The sequence below is a fragment of the Myxine glutinosa genome, chromosome 1 (genome assembly GCF_964187855.1).
Source record: "Myxine glutinosa chromosome 1, kmMyxGlut1.1, whole genome shotgun sequence".
NCBI classification, from domain to species: Eukaryota; Metazoa; Chordata; class Myxini; order Myxiniformes; family Myxinidae; genus Myxine; species Myxine glutinosa.
Window position 1 is genome coordinate 212,086,534 of NC_136261.1, and position 25,404 is coordinate 212,111,937.

The 25,404-nt window shown below is 43.6% G+C and overlaps 1 protein-coding gene across 2 annotated transcripts; it reads left to right on the top strand.

Annotated features, from left to right (window-relative positions):
• The first annotated feature begins 600 nt into the window (after positions 1-600).
• Positions 601-25,174, top strand: CCDC12 (coiled-coil domain containing 12). Of its 2 annotated transcripts, none has more exons than XM_068126003.2 (7): positions 601-768; positions 3,703-3,767; positions 7,710-7,789; positions 22,691-22,752; positions 23,655-23,689; positions 24,661-24,737; positions 24,839-25,174. In XM_068126003.2, exons 1-7 carry the CDS (start codon positions 685-687, stop codon positions 24,943-24,945), a joined length of 510 nt encoding a protein of 169 aa, XP_067982104.1. In that variant the 5' UTR covers positions 601-684; the 3' UTR covers positions 24,946-25,174. The 2 variants fall into 2 exon arrangements, with proteins under 2 accessions (XP_067982104.1, XP_067982095.1); XM_068125994.2 differs by having other exon boundaries at positions 643-903.
• The last annotated feature ends 230 nt before the right edge of the window (positions 25,175-25,404 follow it).

Below are 25,404 nucleotides of genomic sequence, written 5' to 3' on the forward strand. Positions count from 1 at the left end.
CCATGTAACTTGATAACTCAACACACCTCTGAGCTAACGACGAACCCAAGGATCAACTTTGGTGTTTTTGGTGAAAAAGGCAAAATTCTCTCATTGCTTTTGCATATTGTTCCAACGTTTGAAATTGCAAAGCAAGAATGCATTCCATTTATTTACTCAAAAAACTGTAGCTTTTTAAACTCTTTGCTTTGTCTTTAGAATCAGTCCTTTCAAACTATTGAGGCAGTGTATTTTTTACGCAGCGTTGTTCGGTTGAACAGTGCGATTTAAAGGGTTATTTTTGTCGGCTTTCGTGTTATTTTTACGATACTACATGATGTGTGATTCCAAATAATTATATGAATTTTCCCTCGGATATGGGGTGTGTTCAGTTACACCGAGGTGTCAATACGAATGAGGGTGCATTAGTTTTTACCGCGCTCCAAGCGACTTCCGCTGAAGTTAGGTCCATCCCATTCCCATACATGTGACGTCACGAAAGGTTAATCCCGACCTGTTTATTGTTCTCCATATCATTTAATACAATCTTTAATTTTCCTCTTGTTGTGGCTCGATATCGTCTCTCAAGAGCGACACATTAATTAATTCAATAACAACAACAACAACAACAACAACAACAATAACATTGCCGTCCGTACAGTGCACGACGGAGCGGATGTGTGGAGGTAGTCTTCAGAGCCATCAATGGCGAGTAAAGTTGGTGACTTACAAGAAGCCGCTCTTCAGCGAAAAGAGCGGCTGAAAGTGCTCCGAGCGAAACATTTAAAGGTGATTACTCTGGTGTGTTAGTGTGGTGCAGGAAGACGAGGATGTGAAGTCCTGGACTCTCAATCTCATCAAGTATGCTGTGCTGCACAGCAAGCGATGGAGAGGCGTCCACAGGACGAACATACGCAATCTCCAGTGAGAAGTTAAAGCTAATTACGAGCATAGCCTAAAGTTAAACTCGAGTCAACAACGGAGATGTAAAGTCTTATCTCGTGGAGTCGTAGACACAAAGTATGGAAATGTTACTGATATTCCCGACAATCGAAGTAAAGAATTTTGGTACTTTATGTTTCACTAGCAGAGTACCGACCCTACCGGCGATCTTGTTACCTCCGCCACCAAAGGTGGATGGTGGTTATGTTTTCACCCCTGTCTGTCCGTTTGTTTGTGAACAAGATATCTCAAAAGGTTGTAGATGGATTGGGACGAAATCTGACAGATGTAGTGTATGTGACAAGGACGAAATGATTCGATTGTGATGAAGGTCCGGATTCGGATCCGGCTACTAGAATTTTAAAAGTGATTCTTCATCATTGCCATTGGGATATAGGGCCAAAAACGTTACATAGCAGGATATCTCAAAACGTTGTAGATGGATTTGGACAAAACTTGGTGGACCGATTGGGTGTCTGACAAGCACGATTTGATTCGACTTTGGTGAACATCTGAATACGGATTCGGATATGAGAATTATTTAATTTTTAAGTGATTCTTCACCATTGGGAGATAGGGCTAAAACGATACATAGCAGGATATCTCAAAAAGTTATGGATAGATTTGGACGAAACTTGTTGGACAGTTTGTGTGTGAGACAAGGAAGAATCGATTCAATTTTGGTGAAGATCTGGATCCGGCTTGTAGAATTTTTAAAGTGATTCTTCACCATTGAGTGATATGGGCAACCAGGCGGAGGTATGCTCTCTACTGAGTGCCGTTCTAGTTCTTAGCATGCAACACCTTCTGACACGTACCTTGATTTGGGTGGTGTATCGGCGACTGACAACTACCTCAATCGCTCCTGAAAATAAAGATATCCGGGTTACATAATTATGTGAAGCAAAAACATGCCGACTGCTTATAAATCAAAACATCTCACTTCCTCACACCAGCAAATATAAGAACACTCATACACTAATTGGGGTCATGCTGATCATATGTAGCAAGTCTAGATATTAATCGGCCCAGAACTGTATGAGGAGTTTCGCGACAAACAAACGCACAAACGAACAACAGTCCGTGAATTATAGTAAGGATATCAAAGGAAGGTGTATCTCCTCTGTTTTACAGATTACAAGCAAACAGAGCCATCCCCAGTGGCGAGACAAGTTGAACTTGATCTATCAATTTAAATTATTTAATGGACTATAACAAAAAGTTAATCAAACATTTCATGGACATAATTTCAAAATTGAATGTTGAGTTTTGCCTGCGTGCGCAGCTTTTCAAACGCAGCGCAGGAAGCGACCGCCGTAAACAGGAGATAGAAAAACACACGGACAGACACCACATTTTGAAATATATAATAGATAGCAAAGCCTTCGATTGTGTTGATCATTAATTGATGTGGATTATGCTGAGAGAAATGGGGATGTTGGAACAAGTTGTATATCTGATAAGAAGCCATTACACCAAACAAGAAGCTGCAGAAAGAGCAGCGTATGGAAATACAGAATTGTGTGGAATTGGGAAAGGGGACAGAGAGGGGTTCATCCTTTCACCTTACTTGTTCAATCTGAATCGTGAGTGCATCGTGAATAAATCAAACTTTGAAGACATGGAGGCTGGAGGCAGAATTGGAGTAAGATGGATCAACAATCGAAGGTATGCTGATGATGCCACTCTGTTGGCAGAAAGTAAAGAGGACTTGGTTTCATCTTCCTGGATTCTAAGATTGAAGTGAGTGGAAAATGTGGAGGAAAATTAATAGACGGTTAGCATTGGGGAGAACAGGAATGTCAGGATTGACAAAGATGTGACAAAACAAACCGAGAGCGAAGTCAATGCAAGAGGCAGTAGTTTCTGTGATAAATGACCGGAACGATCTTCCAGATGCTGTAGTTTCTGCAATCGCTCAGAGGACTTTTAAGAAACGTCTCAAACCTGTGCGAACAGGTGAATGCAGGTAAACAACGAACGACCAAACTAGCGATTTTATCTTACTAGAAACACATAAGGGGGTGTAATACCCTCTCTCTGGTTTTGGGGGATCAGTAAATCACTTGCACGATACCAAGTGTACAGTGAAACATAATACATTACAAGTCATCTTCGCAGCTCACTTGTAATACCCTCCTCAATCACCACCGGGTCATGGTATACGGTACACATTTACATTGAGAATTTGCATGGTCCAACCTTGCGACGCCCCACGACTATGATTTTTTTAAATACCAAAAACCTTCAACCACCAAATTGTATTTACCATCACTAAGTACCAGGACACCCTAAGTACAACCACCAAATTGTATTTACCATCACTAAGTACCAGGACACCCTAAGTACAACCACCAAATTGTATTTACCATCACTAAGTACCAGGACACCCTAAGTACAACCACCAAATTTCAACTCATTCCCTCCAGCGGTTTCGGAATGCATACAAGTCAAAAAACACACGAACCAAATTATATATGTGGTATGATTTTTGTTAGGATTATTCTAGCTCATGGAGGAGCTAATCGACAGAAGACAGCAGGTTAAGGACACTGACAGAGGATTAAAGGGGAAATGGAAGACAAAAACAGGTTTATGACCTTTATAAATTCAAACAATTTTAATGCATACACATGATTTATCGTTCCACCATTAAAATAGAAAAATAAATTCATTTGTTGCCAATTTGATTGTGCTTGTGTGTATATTGAGAATGGTTTCATTCATATACAGCAAGTGCATGAAATAAGGTCACATTTGATGAACCACTGTACGTTGCAGGAAGACAGTGAGGGAGAAGAGCCAGAAGAGAAGAGATTTGCAGCAGAGGAACCAGTTCCATTTGCGTAAGGGTGGTATTTGTTTTCACATTTCACAGTTAATGTTTCCAGTGAAGATATTGATCTGTGCAGTAAATGTTACTGTTACTTATCAATTACAGTCAAATCATGAAATTGGTAAACATTTAACTGTATGGATCATCCTTTTCTGACGTACACAAATGTGGCGGATTTTATACCTCCATCCCTCAAGGATCTGAACCTTTGCCTATTGAGCAGTTGTACTAGTTGATGTTGCCTTCAGTTTTGAATATGGATCTTACCAATTACAAAGAGTTTTGTGCGAGCTCACGCCCCATATGCACCATGGAGGCACCGGCCCGACCCCATCTATTTGGATGAAGAGAATTTGTACATTTATATCCACAATCTAATGCCATATTGCTAAAGTAACTTGTGCATTCACTGAAGCTTCGGCCAACATAAATTATTACCTTTGTCACTGAAGTTGGATGGAAGTTACGTTTTCACCTCTGTCTGTGTCTGTGAGCAGGATATGTCAAAAAGTTGAGGATGGATTCAGCCGAAATTTGGTGGACAGGTTGGGTGTATGACCAGGATGAATTGATTAATTTTTTGGTGAAGATCTGGAATTGCATACCAATTTTTTTTATGTGATTCTTCACCATTGAGAGATGGGTCCAAAAACGGTGTATAACATGATATTTCAAAAGTTATGGACGAGTTATGACAAAAAAAGTTGGATGAGGTTGTTAGGTGATAAGAACAAACCGAATAGATTATGGTTCAGTTCCAGATCCAGTCTATCAGTGGGATACAAAACATAAACTGTTCATTGTATTTATTTTTGATAATGTAACAGAGTAGTTTTAGGAAACATATTATGAAGTAACCTTTTACTGGCGGAGTAAAATTGAGGAAATGAAACCTTTTATGAGTGTTATAACTGAACCACCTTTAGAGGCCATTTTTCCCCGCAGAGCAGGGGTTGGCCTTTTTCGGGCACCGTGGTCCCATTTTTTGAAGCAATGTTTTATGGCCGGATGCTCTTCCTGCCGCCAACCCTGTTGGTCGTCTCTTGCGACACAGGGAATTACCAGTGAACTGGTACTCAATTTGCCGACCTCGGAAAGATGACAAGCTGAGTCAACCCCCCTGGTGTTAATTCAGTGATCGACCGGGATTCGAAGCCAGAATCCTAGGATCCCAAGCCAGCACCCTAACCGCTAAGCCAACACCGAGCTTTATGAGTGTTATAACTACCAAATATAAATCAGCATGAAGACCTGGCAGGATTGCCAAGAGGTACGCACACTCCCCTCTTAGCTGTCTAGCCTGGGTTTGAACCCCGACCCAGCTATCGACTATCATGGAGTTTCACAAGCAGGGTTATTCATCCATGTGAGTGCCTCTGTCAATGAACGTTAAACGGCCGTCCTGTCTGCCGACATTAATTGGCGGATGCTAAACATCCCACAATGTCCTTCGCAAAGAGTAGGCGAGCTTTCGCCGTCACCATGGCGAAATTCCAAAATCCTGCCCTAACCAGCAAAGGGCGTGGCATCAGCGGCACAGCATGCCCTCAGCCAATGATGCTACCCTGATACTGGAGAAATCATTGTGCATTTACCAACGTTTCCAAGAGGCATCCAGGGCCGAACACTCCAGTTCAACTATGGCCATCCACAAATTCCACACCAGCAAGGGCTGGCTTGAGAACATCATAAGAAGATTCAGCTTCAATGTCAAATTATTCGTGGAAGCAGCATCAGCAGACTGGCGAGCTATCAACCGCAGCTCACGAAACTAATTGAGGTGAAGAGATTTATGCCAGAGAAGGTCTTTAACGCCGACGAGACGTGATTATTCTGAAAGTGGATGCCATTTCGTACCTTCCTGTCCAAGCAGGAAAGATCTGCTCCATGCTTCAAGGGGCGAAGGATCGTCTTACCCTTCTCCTATGTAAATGGCAATGCAGCAGGCGACTTCGTCATAGAGCCAATGCTTCTCTTGTGATCGCTGAATCCACCCTTACTCCCCTCTGCACTTCCCATACCCCACTACCCCCTCCATCAGTATCATCATCATCCCAAACTAAGTCTTGTGGTTTATATTTATTGCAGATTACATAATCCTTTTACTCTCACTCACCTCACTGTTTTGTAAAAATCACTTTGCTGTTTTGGAATAAATTAAAAAGGTAAACTGTTGTGTTTTGTTTACTAGTGAGGTACCCGTGCTACGCACGGGTGGGAGGCCAGAAGCAAACAGACAATGCAGTGTGAAACGGCGAAATGCTAAAGCATGAAACCAATAAATTCCACATTTCTGTAGCACCTTCAGTCGCACGTCAGACATGGACAGCAAGTTCGTGAAGGACTTCCATGAAAAACGTACCCGTTCACAAACAAAGGGGTACGTTTGTTCCATACCCAGTCAATGGCGAATTTGCCTATGGCGATCCGCGAATTCACGTTTAGAAAGTAGAAACCATCATGGCATTTCGTCATTCACTTGAACTCGATATCTCTTTTTTCATTCCAAACAGCATAACTCCAATCACAAATTAAATAACATTAATATAAAAAATAAACTTTTAACAACATTCGTGGCATAAACAAATATTTAAATCCTGATGTGAAGTTCCGTACGGTTGGGTGAATACAATTACGAATTCAAAATTGTAATTGTATTCACTCAATTCCAATCATCAATTGATACTTTAACAAAATACTGTTTTAAATGACGGTTGTATTGGGATATTATCAAACCAGCTCATTGCCGTAATCTGTCCTCTTCCTCATTCGCAGCAGGTTCGTAACTCATCAGGATTTTCCTCAATTCTACAATGAAATGTTCATGAAATACTGTTCAGCCGTTTTTAATTTTCATGTCACGTTCTTTTGGTGAATTATCATCGGATTTTACTGCAAGGGTTCCAGGAAATCGTTGCGATCGGTGCAGCCGGTTTTGCGGTACCCGGGACAATAACGTTATGCGGGAGTCCAAACCTGAAAATGCTGGAGACCAAAGCTGAAATTGGAAAAACAATATAGCCTATTTTACTCCAGGGGGTCCCAGGATTACCCACCCAAAATATCGTTGCGATCGGTTCAGCCGTTTTTGCGGTACCTGGGAACGGACTGACAGACATTTGGTGAATTATAGTAAGATTACCCCGTGTACGTGAAGCGAGGAGTAGGGTTAAGCAATTGGTTCATGTTTGTCCGTCTGTCTTAACAGATCGTCAGTGTATGATCGAGGAAGAACCTATTTAAATTGAATGTTATATTTTGAACACGAATTGGAACATGACTATGAAGACAAGTCTTTTGTTTTACCGTACCTTGGCTCTGAATTCGTCCTTATCGCACATGTACACAGAGGAGTACGATAATCTTTCAGCGGTGAAGCTGCTTCAATATTTGGCTACGTTCTTTCATCTGTCCGTCAAAAAATGAAGAAGAAGAACCTTTCTAGCCCACCGTGTTTAATTCTAAAAGGTTCTAAAGGGTAATTGTAAAGGGATCTAAAGGGTAATTCTAATGGGTTCTAAAGGGTAATTCTAATTGGTTGTAAAGGGTCATTCTAAAGGGTTTTAAATGTTAATTCTAAAGGGTTTTGTTCGTTTCTAGGCTTTGCCCATTTCATATTAAAAATGCCAATCTGAACCGCTTTCTTCGGACACTGGTGCGATTTTCTTACTCTGTCTGCCTGCCTGGCAATCAAACAAAATTGGAAATAATTTCAAACAGGAAACTTACTGTTTTTAAGGACTTCATAATGGACAAATATGACAGGCACGGATAACTAATGTAAGTAACTTGTTAGATAGGGTGGTGCATTGGACACTGGGAAAATGGCAGTAAAACCCGTATTGCTTATTGAAGCATTGGTTCTTTCTGGACACTTCGTTTGAAGCTAATACTTTATTATCCCCAGATTTATGATGCCATTTGCATGCTTGCCTGCTGGTTTTCATTGCAGTGAAATAAAACTCAGAAATTATACTCCTCAAGATGAACAACTGAAATGTTGCCAGCGGCCAAAAATCGAGCCAGTTTTAGGTAAGTACGCGCTTTGTTTGCTATAAGAAATAGCAATGCTTTATCAACATCTGATTACCGTATGTTGGGAGCTTTCTCAAAATTCAATTTTAAAGAATAGTTTTGTGGGGATTTTCCTTTTTCTCAATACAGTACTAATGAGATATGTTGACTTGATTTGCTTTTGATATCCTATAATATGAGGTTTGGTTATCAGCACTCAAATCCTGATATACTACTACTACCACTACTTTTACAGCCCCAATAATTATTCTCACCTTTTTGTGGAATCAGCCGGAGAACGTTTTCGGCTCTCAAGTCTTTCAAGCTGCTATATTTTTGGATGGTGATGCCTGATGAGTTATTCTGAACATTTTGTTAAATTTCGTAATTTGTTTGAAGAGGCCTAAAGGTATAACAAGCATGATCAAATAGCTCACCACACCTTGAAAAGTACCTGCACATTGGAAAAGATGTAAGTGCAGGTGTTTGTAGATCCAGCTTCCATGTATCTATGATGAACTTTTTATGATGGGAAAATGTTTTTTTTATGAATTTTTTTTTTCTGAACTATGTTTCAATATCATATTCCTCACTGAGCTTCATTTCTGCTGAGGCAATTTCTAGGTAAAGGTTATAGTTCTTGATAGGCCACGACTGAGTATGTAGGAATTTTAATTTATTCAGTGTGCCGGTGATAGCTCACCTCCTCTCTATGAAGGACATCATGGGATATATTTTTTTGTATACAAGGTCGAGGCTTGTGGAAGAGCTATAACAGAATGGATTAGGACGCAAAATAACAAAAGGAACAGCAGAAAGAAAAGGGGAAATGTCAATAGCAAGGTCGAGGGAGAAAATGGACAGAGTGGACAACAAGTGATGTGGGTAACAATTAGGGGTAAGGGAGAACACAAGGGGTGGACAAGATGGAAAGTTTGGTTGGGGTGGGGGAGAAAAGGGGTGAGTTTAACAGGGTTAGAAAATGTAGTTTTGGATTTGGGATGATCTGAGGTGGTGGTGAACAGCTGTCTTGAAGACCTTGAGGGAAGAATGACATTGAAGAGAATGTGGAAGTTGATTCCACAGGTGGAAAAAAAAATGAGGAATGAATGGGTGTATGTGAGCAGTGATTCTGGATTTTGGGAGTTTTACTTGAAGGGGTTTGATGGTGAACTGTGTGCACCCTGCAGATACCTGGGGGGGACAAAGCATGGAGAGGGCAGAGGGTACAAAATCAGAAAAGAGGCGAATGCCCATCAACAACCAGTGCTGGCAGACAAAGACACCCAGTTTAATGTCTATCCAAGGGACGACATGAACATTGATGAATCGCCCTTCCTGTGAAACACCAGGGTGACAGTTTATCGCTAGGTCTCGATTCAAACACAGGCTAGACGGCTCAGAGGCGAGTGTTATACCTCTAGATTCACAGTGTTAGGTTATCCTGCCAGTCAGTGCTCAACTTTGCTCTTTTTTTTTTTTAACAATCTCAAATTATAACATGTATAGTGGCGAAGGTGACTTTTTATTTCTACCATATTTTTTGGTGGTAAATACATTTTCTTTCATTAAACAGTTTATTTTTTTTTTAAATACTAGCTGAAGTAATCGAATTACCCAGGGAGGGGGGGGGGGGAGAGGAGGAAGAGAGAGTGGGACAGGGAAGGGGGAAGGATGGGTAGGGGAGTGGGGATGGGAGGGAAAGGGTGGGGATGGGGAAGGGAGGGGGAGGGGGAGAGGAGAGGGGAATGGGGCTGGGGAGAAGGAAGGAGGCCAAATTTACCCATGCAAAGACTCTAACTTCAGCGTTGCCCAGATAAAAAAAAAGGATATGGTAACACCCCCTGGCACCACCACTAGGTGGCATTACACGGTACACATTGACATGGAGAATCTACTCCCCCTTTCCCCATGCCTCCCCCTCCCACCCCCCACTTCCGGTCCTCCACACTCCCGCGTAAGGCCAAGGCCACATAGCCTATGTTACCCACACACAAAAGTTGTATTTGTACCCCGAGGTTGGAGTTTGTTATTTAAAAGATGTGTGTGTGTGTGTGTGTGTGTGTGTGAGAGAGAGAGAGAGAGAGAGAGAGAGAGAGAGTGAGAGTGAGAGTGAGAGTGAGAGTGAGAGTGAGAGTGAGAGTGAGAGTGAGAGTGAGAGTGAGAGTGAGAGTGAGAGTGAGAGAGAGAGAGAGAGAGAGAGAAAAAGAAAGAAAGAGAAAGAGAAAGAAAGAAAGAACTTGAGAACTTTTTAGTCCTTTTATTACAAAAATATAAAAGTAACAAATATACACGTTTTGCAATAAAACCAATAATGCCAACAAAAAGAGAAAGAAGAAGCACCCAATGATCATCAAATAAAAACAATCAGTATTTCACAACAGTATTCTAAATTCATTTTCTTTAACCTCACAAAACCCACCAAGTATCAACAAAGTTATGAAAATTTCCGGACTCGTTGGACAGGGTAAATTCCAGTTTCAATCTTGCTGAGATTAATGCATTCAAACACAACATGATATTGCAGTGCTCTATCGGTTTGCCAGATAGTTTGTCTTTTCTTGTTAAATAAACAGCAAGCTTCGCAGTTGCTATTAGGAAACTAAACAGTTTAGATGCAGGATTCTGTTTAGGGGCAAAACCAAAGACGAAACTTCTCAAAGAAAAAGTAACATGCATTTCATGTGCAATGTAATTCAACCAATGAAACAAAGGAAATAATCGGATACAGTCTATGAATGCGTGAAACAAGTCCTCATTGACTGTACAGAAGGGACAACAAACAGATACAGGAGAAAAATGTCTAATAAACGTGTTAGAGGGAACAATCCAGTGGGCCAAACGCCACTGGAGATCACCTGTTCTTTTGGATGTGGGCTCACTGTACATGGCTTCCCAGATAGGTTCGGAGGGGGGTCCTCCGGGTAACAATCCTTTCCATCGGGTAACTCCATTTAACGAAGGGTTCCCATTTAACAGCTTGAGGCACATCTTGTAGATGCCCTTGCTGTCCATTGTCTGGAAAAGCTTTGACCCATCGCTAACAGGGGGCAAATCGTTTTGAATGGGTTCAACAATTAATTTAGGCACTGTCGGCTCATTTAGATCTTCTTCTGTACCTCGAGTCCAAGTTAGGCCAAGTTGCCGTCCCAACTGAATCATTTTCCTCAAAATTTTTGCAATCATCCTATGGGACCAAATCCCTGTCAGGTCGGCGATTTCACTTACGGATTTCCAACCATACCCTGAGTCATGTCGGAGATGCCACACCTTCACAATACCAGCTGCTATAAAGTGTTGGCAAAAATCTCGACTCTTTGGAATGTCGGGAAAGAGAGGGTTATAGAACAAAGGCTCGTGTGCCAGCATTTTCGTTACATATGTGTCCGCCTGACGACTCACAGAAAGGCTCTGCCAGGCATTTAAGAGGCTTTGGTAAAAAGCAGGGAGAACCGATATGTCGACATGCTGGAGGTTCATTTGAAAGAGTTCAAACCCGTACCCGAGCCTACCCGCTCGCTGCAGTACAAGGCGTGCAGGGAGCCGGCCTGGCAGATGTTCCATGTAGAGGAGACGTTGAATGGACCGCAGCCGGAAGGCCATTAGGCGGGCTTTGATGTCGACGAGGTTGTGGCCACCCTCAGCCGAGGGGCGACATATCACATCGGGTCGTAGCCAGTGGTAGCCTCCCCAGAAGAAGTCCACCAGTTTGCCCTGGAGTGCTTTGAGTAGGGCCTCCGGCGGTTGCAGGCAGATGAACCTATGCCACAACATTGTGGCAACTAAGTTGTTGATCACTAGCACACGGCCCTTGAAGGACAAATGAGGTAAAACCCTTTTCCATCGGTTCAATCTTTCTCCCACTTGCTCAATTACCCCGTCCCAATTTCTTTGAGCATACTGTGGGGAACCAAGGAATATGCCCAAGTACTTAATTCCCTCACTTCCCCACAGCAACCCTGCGGGGAGGGATGGGGGCGGCTGTGGTACAGGCTGAAGAAGGTTGCGATAAAGGGAGGGTATCCATAACGTCTTGCTCTTGTTCCAATTGATTTTTAAAGAGGAGGCAGCGTGAAACTTTGACAGGCACTCAACAACGATATCGATATCATCCTTATCTTTTACAAAGATGCAGACGTCATCCGCATAAGCACATAGGGTTAGCGGTGCACTCATGGGAGTGAGTGCTATTCCAGAAATCTTCTTTCTCAGTAGATTGAGAAGAGGCTCTAAAGAAAGAGCAAACAATAAACCAGAGACTGGGCACCCTTGCCGGACCCCTCTCCGAACCTTGATGGGGGGAGCCAGCACATTATTAATCTTAATTAAACTAAATACATCCGTGTATAGCAAGGAAATGTAGGAACGAAAGTTTGCTCCGAGGCCGCATGCCTGTAACACATGATGCATAAACTTATGGTCGATACTGTCAAATGCCTTTTCAAGATCAAGCGACATCATTCCAAAGTCTTCTTTAACACGGTTACCATCAATGAGATCTCTGATTAAAGAAATATTATCATGGATGGATCTTCCAGGAACACAGTAACTCTGTTCTGGCAGTACTAGATCACCAATAACCTTTTTTAGTCGATTAGCTAGTACTTTTGAAAAAAGCTTGTAGTCCGTGCACAGCAGGGAGATCGGTCGCCAGTTCACCAAAAGTCGGGGATCTTCAGTTTTCGGGAGCAAGCACACTACGGCTCTTCTTAGACTCAGCGGCATTATACCAGTCTGTATAGAAGTGTCCAAAACATTCAGCAACTCAGGGCCTAAAAGGTCCCAAAATGTCAGAAAGAATTCGGGAGGTAGACCGTCAATACCCGGAGCTTTCCCTGAATCCATGGCAGCAAGAGCACAGGTTAGCTCAAGGAGGGTGATTGGTAGGTCAAGCTCCAACCGTTGAGCCTCAGTTAGGGAGGGGAGGTGAGAGGTTAAATCCATCATTGTATCATTACAAACAGTCTGCTCCTCAAAAAGTTTTGTAAAGAATTCAATAATGTTTATTCTAACATCATCTTCGTTGACAACAACGTTGCCTCTTGAGTCCAAAACAGAAGAGATTAGCCGTGATGGCTTGCTTAAGGATTCTAAATGAAAGAAAGACTTGTTTGGGGTGTCTGATAACTTTACATTCTGTATTCTAAGTCTAATTAATGTTCCGGCTGCTTTCTCTTGAACTAACTCCCTTAAAAGAGCTTTCTTTACAAGCAATAACCGGTAATTGGCGTCATTGTTTTCATGAGCCAATTTATTCTCCAAATGTAGAATATCCAATTCCAACCGGGCCATTGTAATGTGCTTGTCGTTTGTGCTGTGTGATTGGAAACATTGACAAAAAACCCGAATTTGAGATTTCATGTTATCCCACCATATGCTGGATGAAGAAAAGGAAGATTTCTTTGCTACTAGACTTGCCCAGAAAACACGAAAGGCTTCCTTAAACATACCATCTTCTAGAAGTCTAACATTAAACTTCCAATAAGCGCTCCTACTTGCGGGTTGAGGAAAGGAAAGGTTTAGGGTTACCATATGATGGTCTGAAAACACGGAAGGAAAAATATTTGAAGAAACCGCAGTATTTTTAAAGGGTACGTTGATGTACCATCTGTCAAGCCTTGCCAAGGATACTCGACTATTGGCGCATCGACACCAGGTGTACTGGGATGTGCTTGGGTGGTGCAACCGCCAAACATCAACGAGGCCCATTGTGCTAAAAAAATTGGATAAGTGTACATGGGACTCAGGATGGGGTTCGGCAGAATTTCTGTCAACCGATGGGTCGAAGGTGCAATTGAAATCACCTCCGACACACACACAATGATCAAAATCAACTGATCTTAAGTGATTTATCATTGCGGTGAAGAAGGACTTACGCTCTACGCTATCACTTGGCGCATACACATTAAAAATAGTGTAATGGAAGTTATGGCTTACTAGTTTGAGAGAGCTAAGCCGACCATTTATTACCTCCTGAAAATGGCATGACTCACACACGAGGCCTGGCTTCAGCAAGAAGCCGATTCCAGCAGATGAAGCTGATAAATTGCTGAAATAGCATTGGCTCTTAAAAAGTTGATGCCAGTTATGTTCCACATTTGGTGTGATGTGAGTTTCTTGAAGTAAGATCACATCCACCTTTTTCCGTTGAAATATGTTTTTTACTTGGACCTGGCGGAGGTGTCTAGCACCACCACCGTTAATATTTAAGGTTGCGAGTTTTATAGTTTTCATCCTGTATTGATGAAATCAGCCTGTGGCTGGGAACACTCTACACCTGCACGTGTGATGAATTTTCTTAACCTGTGGTATTGTGACTTATTCAGGTCGAATTGTTCAGGCGTTTTAATTATGGATTTTGCAGTGTGGATGAATGCAGCCAAATCGTCAAAATGGTCTTTAATGACTATGTTACGCTGTCTGTACGTTTCGGCTAGAAACGACACGATGTGTTGGGGGGGTATCTGTGACTGAGATGCTGATGACTGTGACAGCTCAGTCACTTCCACCTCGTCCTCAGACTCTGACAGGTCTGATAATGTCCCACCTGGATCTTGGGCCTTACTTGCAGCTCTCACGAGCTCCTCTGGAGGCATCTCCTGAGATTTCGTTGGGTACTCTGGTGCACACTCACGAGCAGACTGGTGCTTACTTTCTTTATGTGTGCTTTGGCAAATGGCTGCAGATCTCTGCGTAGCCGGGGTTACGATTTCTGTTTGTGAGACAGAGCAATTTGTTTGGTCACCAGTCCGCTCAGCTACTGGAGGGGGGGCCGGTGGGGCTTCGCGTTCAGGCTCAAAAATGGCCGCATTGTTCGGATCAATGTCGGCTTTATTCTCAGAGCTTGGGAAATCAGTAACATCTTCTTTACCACTTTGGCGTTCGATATTTTCGTTTGCTGTAAACGTTTTGCCCTCTTTTGCAGAGACAGTGTCTCTGCCCAAGACAGCCTTCTTTATCGCACCATCGGGGCTATTTGTTAGTGGTGCTTTCCGTTTTTTGGTCAGTATGACAAGTTCTTCATTCATGGGTTCGTCAGCAGTACTAGCATCACCAAGTGCCATCTCACTGGGTTTGGGTAGCACCGGGGCGTCGGGAAGCACGGTCGGGGCGTCGGGAAGCACAGTCGTGGCGTCGGGAAGCACAGTCGGGGCTTCGGGAAGCACGGTTGGGGCTTCGGGTAGCACGGTTGGGGCTTCGGGAAGCGTAGTCGGGACCTCGGGAAGCACAGTTGGGACATCAGGAAGCACAGTCGGGGCGTCGGGAAGCACGGTCGGGGCTTCAGGTAGCACGGTTTGAGCGCCAGGAAGCACGGTTTGAGCGTCGGGGAGCACGGTTTGAGCGTCGGGGAGCACGGTCGAGGCGTGAGGAAGCACGGTCGAGGCGTGGGGAAGCACGGTCGAGGCGTGGGGAAGCACGGTCGAGGCGTGAGGAAGCACGGTCGAGGCGTGAGGAAGCACGGTCGAGGCATGAGGAAGCACGGTCGGGGCGTTTTCTTTTTTACAGCCCACATTGGTGTGTCCCAATTTGCCGCACTTCGTACAAGATGCTTTGGGACAAAACCTTTTAACGTGTCCGAAGGCTCCACAAAGGAAGCACGTTAAGGTGCCTGACGAAGCGTACATTTGATATTGACGATCATTTACCGAAATTTTAAACGAGATGTTTAGTCCTGTATCGTCGCCGCGATCAGGAAGCACCATGAATACTTGTCTCCGGAAACTCATAACATGTTTCATTCGTTCATCCCGACATCCCAGGGGAATCATCGAGATTCGGGAAACAACAGTTCCATACCGGGTCAGAACAGCCATTAATTTATCATCTGTGATAAACGGAGCGACATTTGAAATAATAACTTTTATCGCCGGTGTGTCCATCGGGGAAACCATGACGAACTGCCCACCTTTCAATGACAGACCGGTACTAACAACATCATGCACGAACTTCTCGTCCGACACGAAAACAACAAACTTTTGGTTCATCCGCGACGCGGCGCGGACATTTTCATCGCCGATAACATTCCCTACAGCTAGGATAATGTCCTCGGGAGGGACACACACGAAAGCATGCTTCCTTGTTAGGGTTTCAAACCCTTCCTGCCGTGCACGAACACTCGCCATAACGGCAATGTCTCACCTTTCCACCTTGACCAGGCGGAAAGGACACAAAATAAATAAAGTCGAAATGAAATAATGAATAATAAAGTTCACACGACGCGAGTAAGGTAAACAGCACCGACGGAGCAGGTAGACTGAACCGAACGGGTCTGCTCTCACCTTTGGGCTCTTCTCTCTCTGTCTCAAGGGAGGGAAAGGGGCACAGGTGGTAAAGAGGGACACGACAAAGGCGCGATGGGAAAGGAAGGAATGGGGGGGGGGGGGGGGGGGGAGGAGACAACACAAGCACGGAGCTACAGCACACGAACACCAGTGCACGCCATCTTGCCACGCCCAACGAGAGAGAGAGAGAGAGAGAGAGAGAGAGAGAGAGAGAGAGAGAGAGAGAGAGAGAGAGAGAGAGAGAAAGAGAAAGAGAAAGAGAAAGAGAAAGAGAAAGAGAAAGAGAAAGAAAGAGAAAGAGAAAAAAAAGAGAATTTGCAACACCATTTATTTCACAAAAAAAAACACACCAGGTCAAGTTACATTTTTACAGGAGAGAAAAAAATAGAAAAAAACAACAGTTCTTAATGTTAAAAAGAAAAGCACAAATTCGATTCATTCACAACACATAAGGCTTCATTGATACACCATTTGCATTCAAAGAGTTTGACATTTTCATTCGCCACATAATAATCAAACTCTAACCTTATTCTTGCAGACACCAGCCCTTTAAACATAGGTACAACATCGAACCCATGCCCATTATCAATTTTAATTTTCCTCGATTTATATATTGAGTATTTTGCTACAGCAGCTAAGAAGTTTAGGAGGACACCAGAGTCCTTGCAGGAGGGTCTGAAAGATACACCAAAAATAAAAGAATGTGAAGTAAAAGGAAAAGACAACTGATCAAAAAGGTGTGTGAGAATCAAGAAAAGAGGTATTAGTCTTTCGCATTTCACATAGGCATGAAAGAGATCCTCCTTCTGTACACAGAAGGGGCATGCTACTGGCACTGAGCTGTCAAGGTGATGAACAAAGGTGTTCGTAGGGAGAGCCCAATGTGCTAGTCTCCACTGGATATCTGCGAGGAACCCGTAAATAGGTAATTTGTACATATTAGGCCACAGTGGCGTGGCAGGAGACCCTGGCCCTAACCTTTCGGACCACAAGGCCACTCTTGTTACTCCGGAGAAGGGTGATGCTTGGTTTTCTCGAAGGAGCTTGTGAATACCAGCCTTTGTTGCCAAATGAAAAGGAGAGACAAGTTCACCATTCGACTGGAGAGCTGGGAGCACCTTAATTTCAGGGAAAGACAGCCGAACATCCTCGACATTGTTTATACCTTCCCAGCCAATATTTAACTCCTTAAACTTCCTCTTGACGATGCGTATAATTTGGCTGACAATACGCACGGATCTTAAACCAAGAATGGCCGCCACCCTGCCAGCAGACATCCATTTTGTCCCAGATGTATCCCTCAGGTCACAAACTTTGCCAATTCCTCCTTGAGTAAATTTCCTAATCAAAGTCGGACTATGAGGAATGCATGGAAAAAAACCGTTATAGAAAATAGGCTCTTGGATAAACATCCGGCAATTATAAGCCTCAAGGCAACGATAAACCCCAAAACCTTTCCAAACTCTCAGCAAACCCTGATAAAAAGTTGGGATTGAAACTAAGCTGACACGGTCAAGGTTCACCAGGAACAAGTGCCTATCATAACACAGGCCTCCCGCTTGTTGCAACAAGAAAAACGCAAATGAGCGCCAGGGCAGCTCTTCAGCATACAACAGACGTTGCACAGACTGTAGGCGAAAAGCCATAAGCCGGGTGGACACCTCCACAATTCCATGTCCACCCTCCTTCCGAGGATGGTACAGTATTTGCGGCCGAAGCCAGTGGTATCCATTCCAAAAGAAATTAACCAAGACCCGCTGGATGGCTGGTATCAACTCCTTGGGTGGCTGCAAGGCAATTAGTTTATGCCATAATCTTGCTGCTATCAAGTTATTTATAACAAGAGAGCGGCCTTTATAAGAAAGAGATCGTAGCAGTCCTTCCCATCGTTTCAACCGGTGTGTAATTTGTTCAATCATTCCTTCCCAGTTCTTCGTTTCTACTTCCTGGTTGCCGAGATAGACACCAAGATATTTGACTCCATCTGTTTTCCACTCTAGATTATGTGGGAGTGACGGTGGCAGTGTTAAAGAAAGGTTATCTGAACCGCACCATAAGGCTACACTCTTGCCCCAATTTACTTCGGCGGAAGAGGCCGCAGAGTAGTCTTTAAAGCAACGCTGCACCGCAGCAACACTACTTGGGCCCTTAATCAGAACACATACATCATCAGCATAAGCTGTGACCACAAATCTTGAACCAAAAACGGCTCCCACATCCTGAGTTATTCGCTGCCTGATGGATGCTAAGAGTGGTTCAAGGGCAATTATATACAGAAGTCCAGAAAGGGGACACCCTTGACGGATACCCCGACGGAAAGGAAAAGGGGGACATAAACTGTTGTTTACTTTCATCATGCAGAAGGTGTTAGTGTATAACAGCTTGACATAGGAAATGAAAGTTTCACCAAAACCCATCCGCTCCAGAACAGAAAACAAATATGTATGATCAACACGATCAAAAGCCTTTGTTTGGTCAAGAAACAACAACCCAAAACTGGCACGCACGTACTTATTACAAGAAATAATATCCCTTATCAGAAAAATATTGTCATAAATTGACCTTCCTGGTACACAGTAGGTCTGGTCAGGGTGCACAATAGAGCTGATCACAGTTCCCAAACGGTTTGCTAAGGCCTTCGACAAAAGCTTGTAATCCGCACACAGCAATGAGACAGGCCGCCAGTTCTCGACTAGTTGAGTGTCCCCAGCCTTTGGCAACAGGCAAATGACTGCTCTTCTGCAGGACAGGGGAAGCTCTCCAACATGAAGGCATTCATCAAATACCTCAAGCAGGTCAGGTCCCACAAGTTTCCAAAAAGTCTTATAGAACTCTCCGGGCAAACCATCAATCCCAGAGGCTTTACCATCCTTCAAGCTCCGCATAGCAGTTTCAAGTTCAGCAGCCGAAACTGACATGTTCAATGTGCGTTGCTGGTCTTCCTCAAGTCTTGGAAGCCCGGTAGTCAGCTCCTGCAAGGTCTCATTACTTATGCTCTGGGGGGAGTACAAGTTTGTATAAAAAACCTTCAAAACAGACTTAATCTCCTGTTGGGAGGTCACTATTGGCCCATTAGCAGCACGTAGCCCATGAATCTGTTGTGATTTTTTAACAGAGTTCTCCAAACCAAACAAGGCCTTATTTGGCATATCCAACGTTAAATAACTCATTCTCATGCGTACCAGGGTGCCCATTGCTCGCTGCCGTACCAGTTCAGTCAACATTGCCTTTTTAGTCCATAGCAGCCGGTCACCTGTAGTGTCTTTCCCAGCCGTATTAATGTTTTCCTCCAGGGCTGCAATTTCAGCCTTTAATGAATCAATCGAGAGATTTTGCAATTTAGTGGCATAAAGACTATATTGTTGACAGAACGATTTGACCTGACCCTTTGCGAGGTCCCACCACAGTCGAAGGTTAGCATGTTCAAATTTGGAGGACCGAATTCTTTCCCACACGGCTCGAAAAGCCTCTTTGAATCTCATATCATTCAGCAGGTGGGTATTAAGTGACCAATACGCACTACCCCCTGAGGTCAGAGGCAAATTAAAACCCATTGAAACCAGGTAATGGTCTGTGAAACCAGTTGGGAGTATCTGGGTTGTGGCCATCACGTTTAGCATTGGCTTATTCACGTAAAATCTGTCTAGCCTTGCCATTGATATCCTCCCATCATGGCATCTGCACCACGTATAGCACCGTGAAGTTGGGTGTTGCAACCTCCAAACATCTTTCAAATGCTGATTTTTGATGATGTTCTCCAAAATCCTCATAGAAGCTGGATGGGGTTCATGACCGGTCCTGTCTACGGAAGGATTGATAGTGCAATTGAAATCACCAGCAACACAGATGAAAGCGGTTGTATCCAGTCCTTTTACAAAGTCATGCAGAGTGGAAAAGAACACTCTTCTTTCCATGGGCTCACTCGGTGCATATACGTTCACAATGATGATCCTTTGCGTGTTGCAATAGAAATCCACCGCTATCAGATGTCCCTTATAAATTTCCTTAAAGACAATCTTCCGAGCAGGGATTCTATCACTCAAGGCGATGGCAACACCAGCTTTGGGTGTGGTAAACCCACTCAGCCACCACTGCCCTCGATAAAGTTTTCCCCATTCAGCAACCAGGGTGTTCGTAGCATGAGTCTCCTGTATCAGGATGATGTCGGCTTTCACCCTCTCCATCGCCTGAATTGTCTGAATTTTTCGTAAGGGGGTACAACCCCCATTGATATTCAGGGATGCGATACATATCTTTCGCAAAGCCATTTACAAAGGTAACTCACCCTCCGCCTGCAATTCCTTATTCGCCTTTGTGACCGCTTTCCGAAGACGCTGAAATTGGGCCTCCGAGATTTCCATTGGGTCATTTCTTTGCAGGAGGGGTCTTGCAGCCCTGATGAAAGTTTTCACATCGGGAAAATGGTCTTTGATCACAACGTAGCGTTGCCTAAACGTCTCGTTTAGGAAACTGATGACGTTTTCCTTTGTTGCTTCCATCTGTTCTTCTCCCTGATGATCATTCACAGACACAAGGCTTTGAGCTTCCTCATCCAGCTCCCTAACCACATCAACGTTGAAACTCCTTTGTTGTGTGTCAGGAGCAGGCACACCTTCTGTGTCATCACCACTGCAGTCTTCTTGTTGCATCACAAGGGGCACATCTGTGCCACCACTGCTGCCTATTATAGGTCTGCTTGGACCATCATCCTTGGTCGTTTCAACCGGATGTGAGCAACAACCGTTGTCACTCAGGCCCTGGGACTGCTCGTTGTCACAAGGGACAATGGTGCCATCATCACAACCAATACTGCTGCATTGATTTTCTTCAACAAGAGCAAGGGATGAAGTCCTACTCTCCTCTGTTTCGTCACCACCCTGCCCAGCTTGCTGAGAATCATCAGGATAGTCTGAGATACTGTTTGTTTGTACGAGTATCACTTTGCTACCTTTGTCTTCCACCTCGGCGCTCAAAAAGGTACGTTTTAGGTTCCTCTTAGCCTCGGTGCCTTTCATCAATACCTCCTCAAAGACCATATTCTCTTGAGGTTGCAGCCTCTTGTCCTCATCGACTGGGTGCACCCCTGCTGCACTAACCTCAGCAACACCGCCACCACTTTCCACACCCTGGTCTTCTGGTGTGGGCGTCTGTACTCCACCAGGCTCATGAACGGGGGGCACTGCATCAGTTACAGGGGGGGCCGACCCAGCTGCTGTAGCGTACGTCTTCTTGGCGTCTGGGCAATACTGCTTAGTGTGTCCGTGTGCTCCACATCCGTAGCAGATCAAGGTCTCGGTCGCCATGAAGATTCTATATTCATGCTCGCCTACTTTAAAGGTGTGGGAGGTGTTCAACTGCTTCGCTGCGTCTTTTAGAACAACAAAACAAAAACGTCTAAACGATTGTACGTGCTTCAACCTGCCGTTTCTCGTACGTAGAGGAACCCTAATGATTCGAGAGACGACAGTGCCAAACTCACCTAGCTTGTGTAGGATTTCCTCGTTACCTAGGAAAGGCGGAACATTGCTCAGAATGACTTTAACTGCCGGCGTGTCCATCGACGACACAGGAACAAACAGATCGTTTCCCAAGGTCAAACCATTCTGCACAACAATATCGGCCAGACTTATTTGCGAAACAAAAACCACAATTTTGTGATTCATACGAGACGCGGCACGAATGTTACTCACGTCGATCAAATCCCCAATCGCAAGCAAAATGTCATCCATTTCAACTCCCTCCGGTGGGACAAGGCACAGCCCGTGCTTACGCGATAAACCCTCATCGGTAACACGATCGGCAGGCCTTTGGCTACTCCTATTAGCCATATCGTCAAAGGAGAAACGAAGTGAAAGCAAATAGATTTGTATAATCCCAAAAAAAAAAAGAATAGAAAAAAATATATATATATTAAGTAACTAGAAACGAAAGCACGGTTTAAACCACGTTAGGAAAAAACGTGGTTCAAACAAACCCTTACCGTGCTGGCTCTCCCTCTCTCTGTCTCGAAGGAGGAGAAAAAAAACGAGGGACAGGTGGTAACGAAGCAGGAAGGGAGGAAAAAGGTCAACATACACGACAAGAGTACAAAAGGAAAAAACCAAAGGAAGGGGAAAGGTAAAAAGGTTGGTGGGGAGAGGATGAAAAACAACACGAGCCAGGAGCTACAACACACAAGCACGAGCACGCGCCATCTTGCCACGCCCAACACACGAAACGGCCAGCAGGGGGCGAGAGCGAGAGAGAGAGAGAGAGAGAGAGAGAGAGAGAGAGAGAGAGAGAGAGAGAGAGAGAGAGAGAGAGAGAGAAGAAAGAAGAAAGAGATTATTGCCTTTTCCAGGTATACATTGGCAGCATGCTCCTCAATATTCAATAAACACTTTTGATTAACTTCATTTAATTTAAAAAAAACAGTTGAAATTATGGCACTCAGAATACAAATTGGAGGCTTTGGATCATCCTGTTTATAGGGTTTTTCAAGCAGATATTTAGTTTCATTGTAACATTGAAAAGGAAAACAATAAGCATCTGTGATCAGTGTTTATAGCTAGACAACAAGTATCTCGTTCACCTTCAAAAGTACATTTTTAAATCATCAATTTTGCATTGCTGTGATGTTATTTATTGTGTTTTTCAGTGGAAGATAAAGTTGAAGAGCAGCTGCAAGCTTCCAAACCTTTGCCAATTATCGAAGAAGTGGTATGTTGTATGTTCAACTCGCGGCTTATAATTTTGCTGAAATCGGTCTGATGTGATGATTTTATACCTCAGCAAAGTTTCATGAAAGAGCTTTAAAGAACTCGCCTCAAAATAAAATAAAAAATCTGAGAATTGCATATATGGAATAAATGCAAGTTCAGCACATTTCCTTGTAATTTCTCTGGGAGCAGAAAAGGATTGCTTTTTGGGGGTCTCTGGTTGGCTTTGGACTATCAGACTTGCCGGGATGACTGTGCACTCGTCTCCGGGCTGTCTATCTTGGGTTTGAATCTCGACCTAGCTATAAAGTGTCATCCTGTTGTTTCACATACAGGGCAAGGCATCGATATGTGCACTGTTCCCCGGATGGACGTTGAAACTGCGTGTCCCGTCTGCCAACATTAGTTGGTGAATGTTAAAGATCCCACGGTGTCCTTCGCAAAGAGTAGACGAGTTATCACCAACTCCCTGAACAAATTCCAATTTCCTGCCAGGGCTGCGGGTAGCAAGTGTTCTGCTCTTCCATGTTACATTGCTTGCTATCTTGAATGTGGTGACCACTTGGGGCAGCAGCTTGCGTACTACAAGCAAATTGCCGAGGTAGCTCGCACGTTTCATGTGAACAGCAACCTTCAGATACAAAGGGCAACCAATTCTAGTTGGCGGAGAAACAGATGTGATGTGTTTCACAGCCATTTGGATTTTCTGCATGGATATTTGAATATCCATTGAACTCGCACCATGTGAATAGCTTGCGTGTCTCGTGAAGGGCTTTTCTGTTTGTAGCGCAATATCTTGATTGGAGTTTGCTTATTTGTAACTGATTGTAACAACTTTTTGAGGCCAATTTGGGTTTTCGTTTGTGCTGTTGTTCATTCTTATATTCTGCCCCTCCTGCACAGGACCTAACGAATCTTGCACCGAGAAAGCCAGACTGGTAACTTGACTTGCACTTACTTGGTTATATTCTATCTTCTATATATATAAAAGAAAGTTTTTGTTTGTTTGTTTGTTTGTTTTTTTGTTTGTCTGCACGCGCTAATCTCCTGAACGGTGAAAGATAGGAGGAAACCTCTGAAACAAAAAATGTTGGGATGGACGGGAAGGTTATAGGCTCGGTGGCGAGGCCGGTTGAGGCCGCCTCGGCCAGACCTGGCCCCATTTCGCAATTAAAAGCCGAGCTGAATTATAGTAGTCAATCTTCTACGGCCGTGAGTAAAAGCTGAATTACAGTAGTAAATTCATTCAAAAAGAACTAAAAATGTCGGGACGGGTCCCGGGAAGGTTATAGGCAAGGTGGCGAGGCCGGTCGAGGCCGCCTCGGCCGGACTGGGCCCATTTCGCAATTAAAAGCTGAGCTGAATTATAGTAGTCGATCTTCTACGGCCGCAAGTAAAAGCTGAATTATAGTAGTAAATTCATTCAAAAAGAACTAAAAATGTCGGGACGGGCCCCGGGAAGGTTATAGGCTCGGTGGCGAGGCCGGTCAAGGCCACCTCGGCCAGGATGGGCCCATTTCGCAATAAATCTTCTTCTTCTTCTTTCAAAATTTTCGTGAAGTACAACTTATGCACTTAATAGGAATATCTGACTGATTGCAACACATGCTTTCAAAATTCTCTGTCGCGGGGCCCGACAGAAGAAAGAACAAGGAATCGTTCAGCACTAACTGATACTGGGCTCGCGTCAGACCTATGTACAGAAGATTAAATTTATTCAATAAGAAACTGGGCAATGCCGGGTGCATTCAGCTAGTTTATATTCAATTTCAGCTGTTTTTGGAATGTGCTTTAAATAATGATTCTGAAATTGGATGGTAGAGGTACTTTGGTTTTGAGAGACTGTATTCAGCAATTACTCGTCCTTTGCTTCAACAGTTACTCATTTATTTTGTTCCCCTTCACTTAGGGATTTGAAGAGGGATGTTGCGAAGAAGCTTGACAAAATGGAAAAACGTACACAAAGAGCAATTGCAGAACTCATACGTAAGTGCAAAGAATCAAAACATTGAACAAATCACTCAAAAAAAAAGAAAAGATGCTCGTTTTCACAATGCAACTTTGCTAAGCAATGAGTTTTATTGCAGGAGAAAGATTGAAAGGAAAACAAGATGACTTGGTGGCTGCGATTGCTGTGACAAATCAGAATGAGGCAGATTCAGATCAACTGCGTCATGAGGAGAAAGCTTTCTGAGGTCACATGTCGCTGCAAACTCTAGAGGGCTCAAATGGTTTTGGCTCTGGCCAATTATCGCATTCTTTACCAAAGCAGCCATTACACACACAGCTTTGTAAGCCTTGTACAGTGTTTTTTTCAAATTTGTTTACTCTTAAAATGTTTTTTTTATTAACTGTAGTTAATAACACTTCATTTTGCACCTGGAAATGATTGAAAACTTGCAAATAAATACAGGTGTTGTGTTTCTTGTTGTTATTGTTACTTTCTTTGTCGAGGGGAGAGGGATACAATTCTGGAGGATTAATTGACCAAGAATGAGGGTGGAGGAGTGGGGGGTAGAAATTTGGATTGAGAAAGGTGGTGGGAAAACATTGGAATAAACAAAGGTGAGAATGTACAGGGTATAAGGTGCGGTGGGGTCAATATGATACCTTTTTTTTTTTTTTGCACAAGTAATGTTGATGGCTCCTTGTT

What these genes read in the sequence shown, in the direction of transcription:
- CCDC12 (XM_068126003.2), top strand. Translation starts at nt 685, where the DNA reads ATGGCGAGTAAAGTTGGTGACTTACAAGAAGCCGCTCTTCAGCGAAAA. An exon ending in AAAAATCGAGCCAGTTTTAG is followed by an intron (nt 7,790 to 22,690) that starts GTAAGTACGCGC and finishes TGTGTTTTTCAG; the next exon opens with TGGAAGATAAAGTTGAAGAG. An exon ending in TGCCAATTATCGAAGAAGTG is followed by an intron (nt 22,753 to 23,654) that starts GTATGTTGTATG and finishes CCTCCTGCACAG; the next exon opens with GACCTAACGAATCTTGCACC.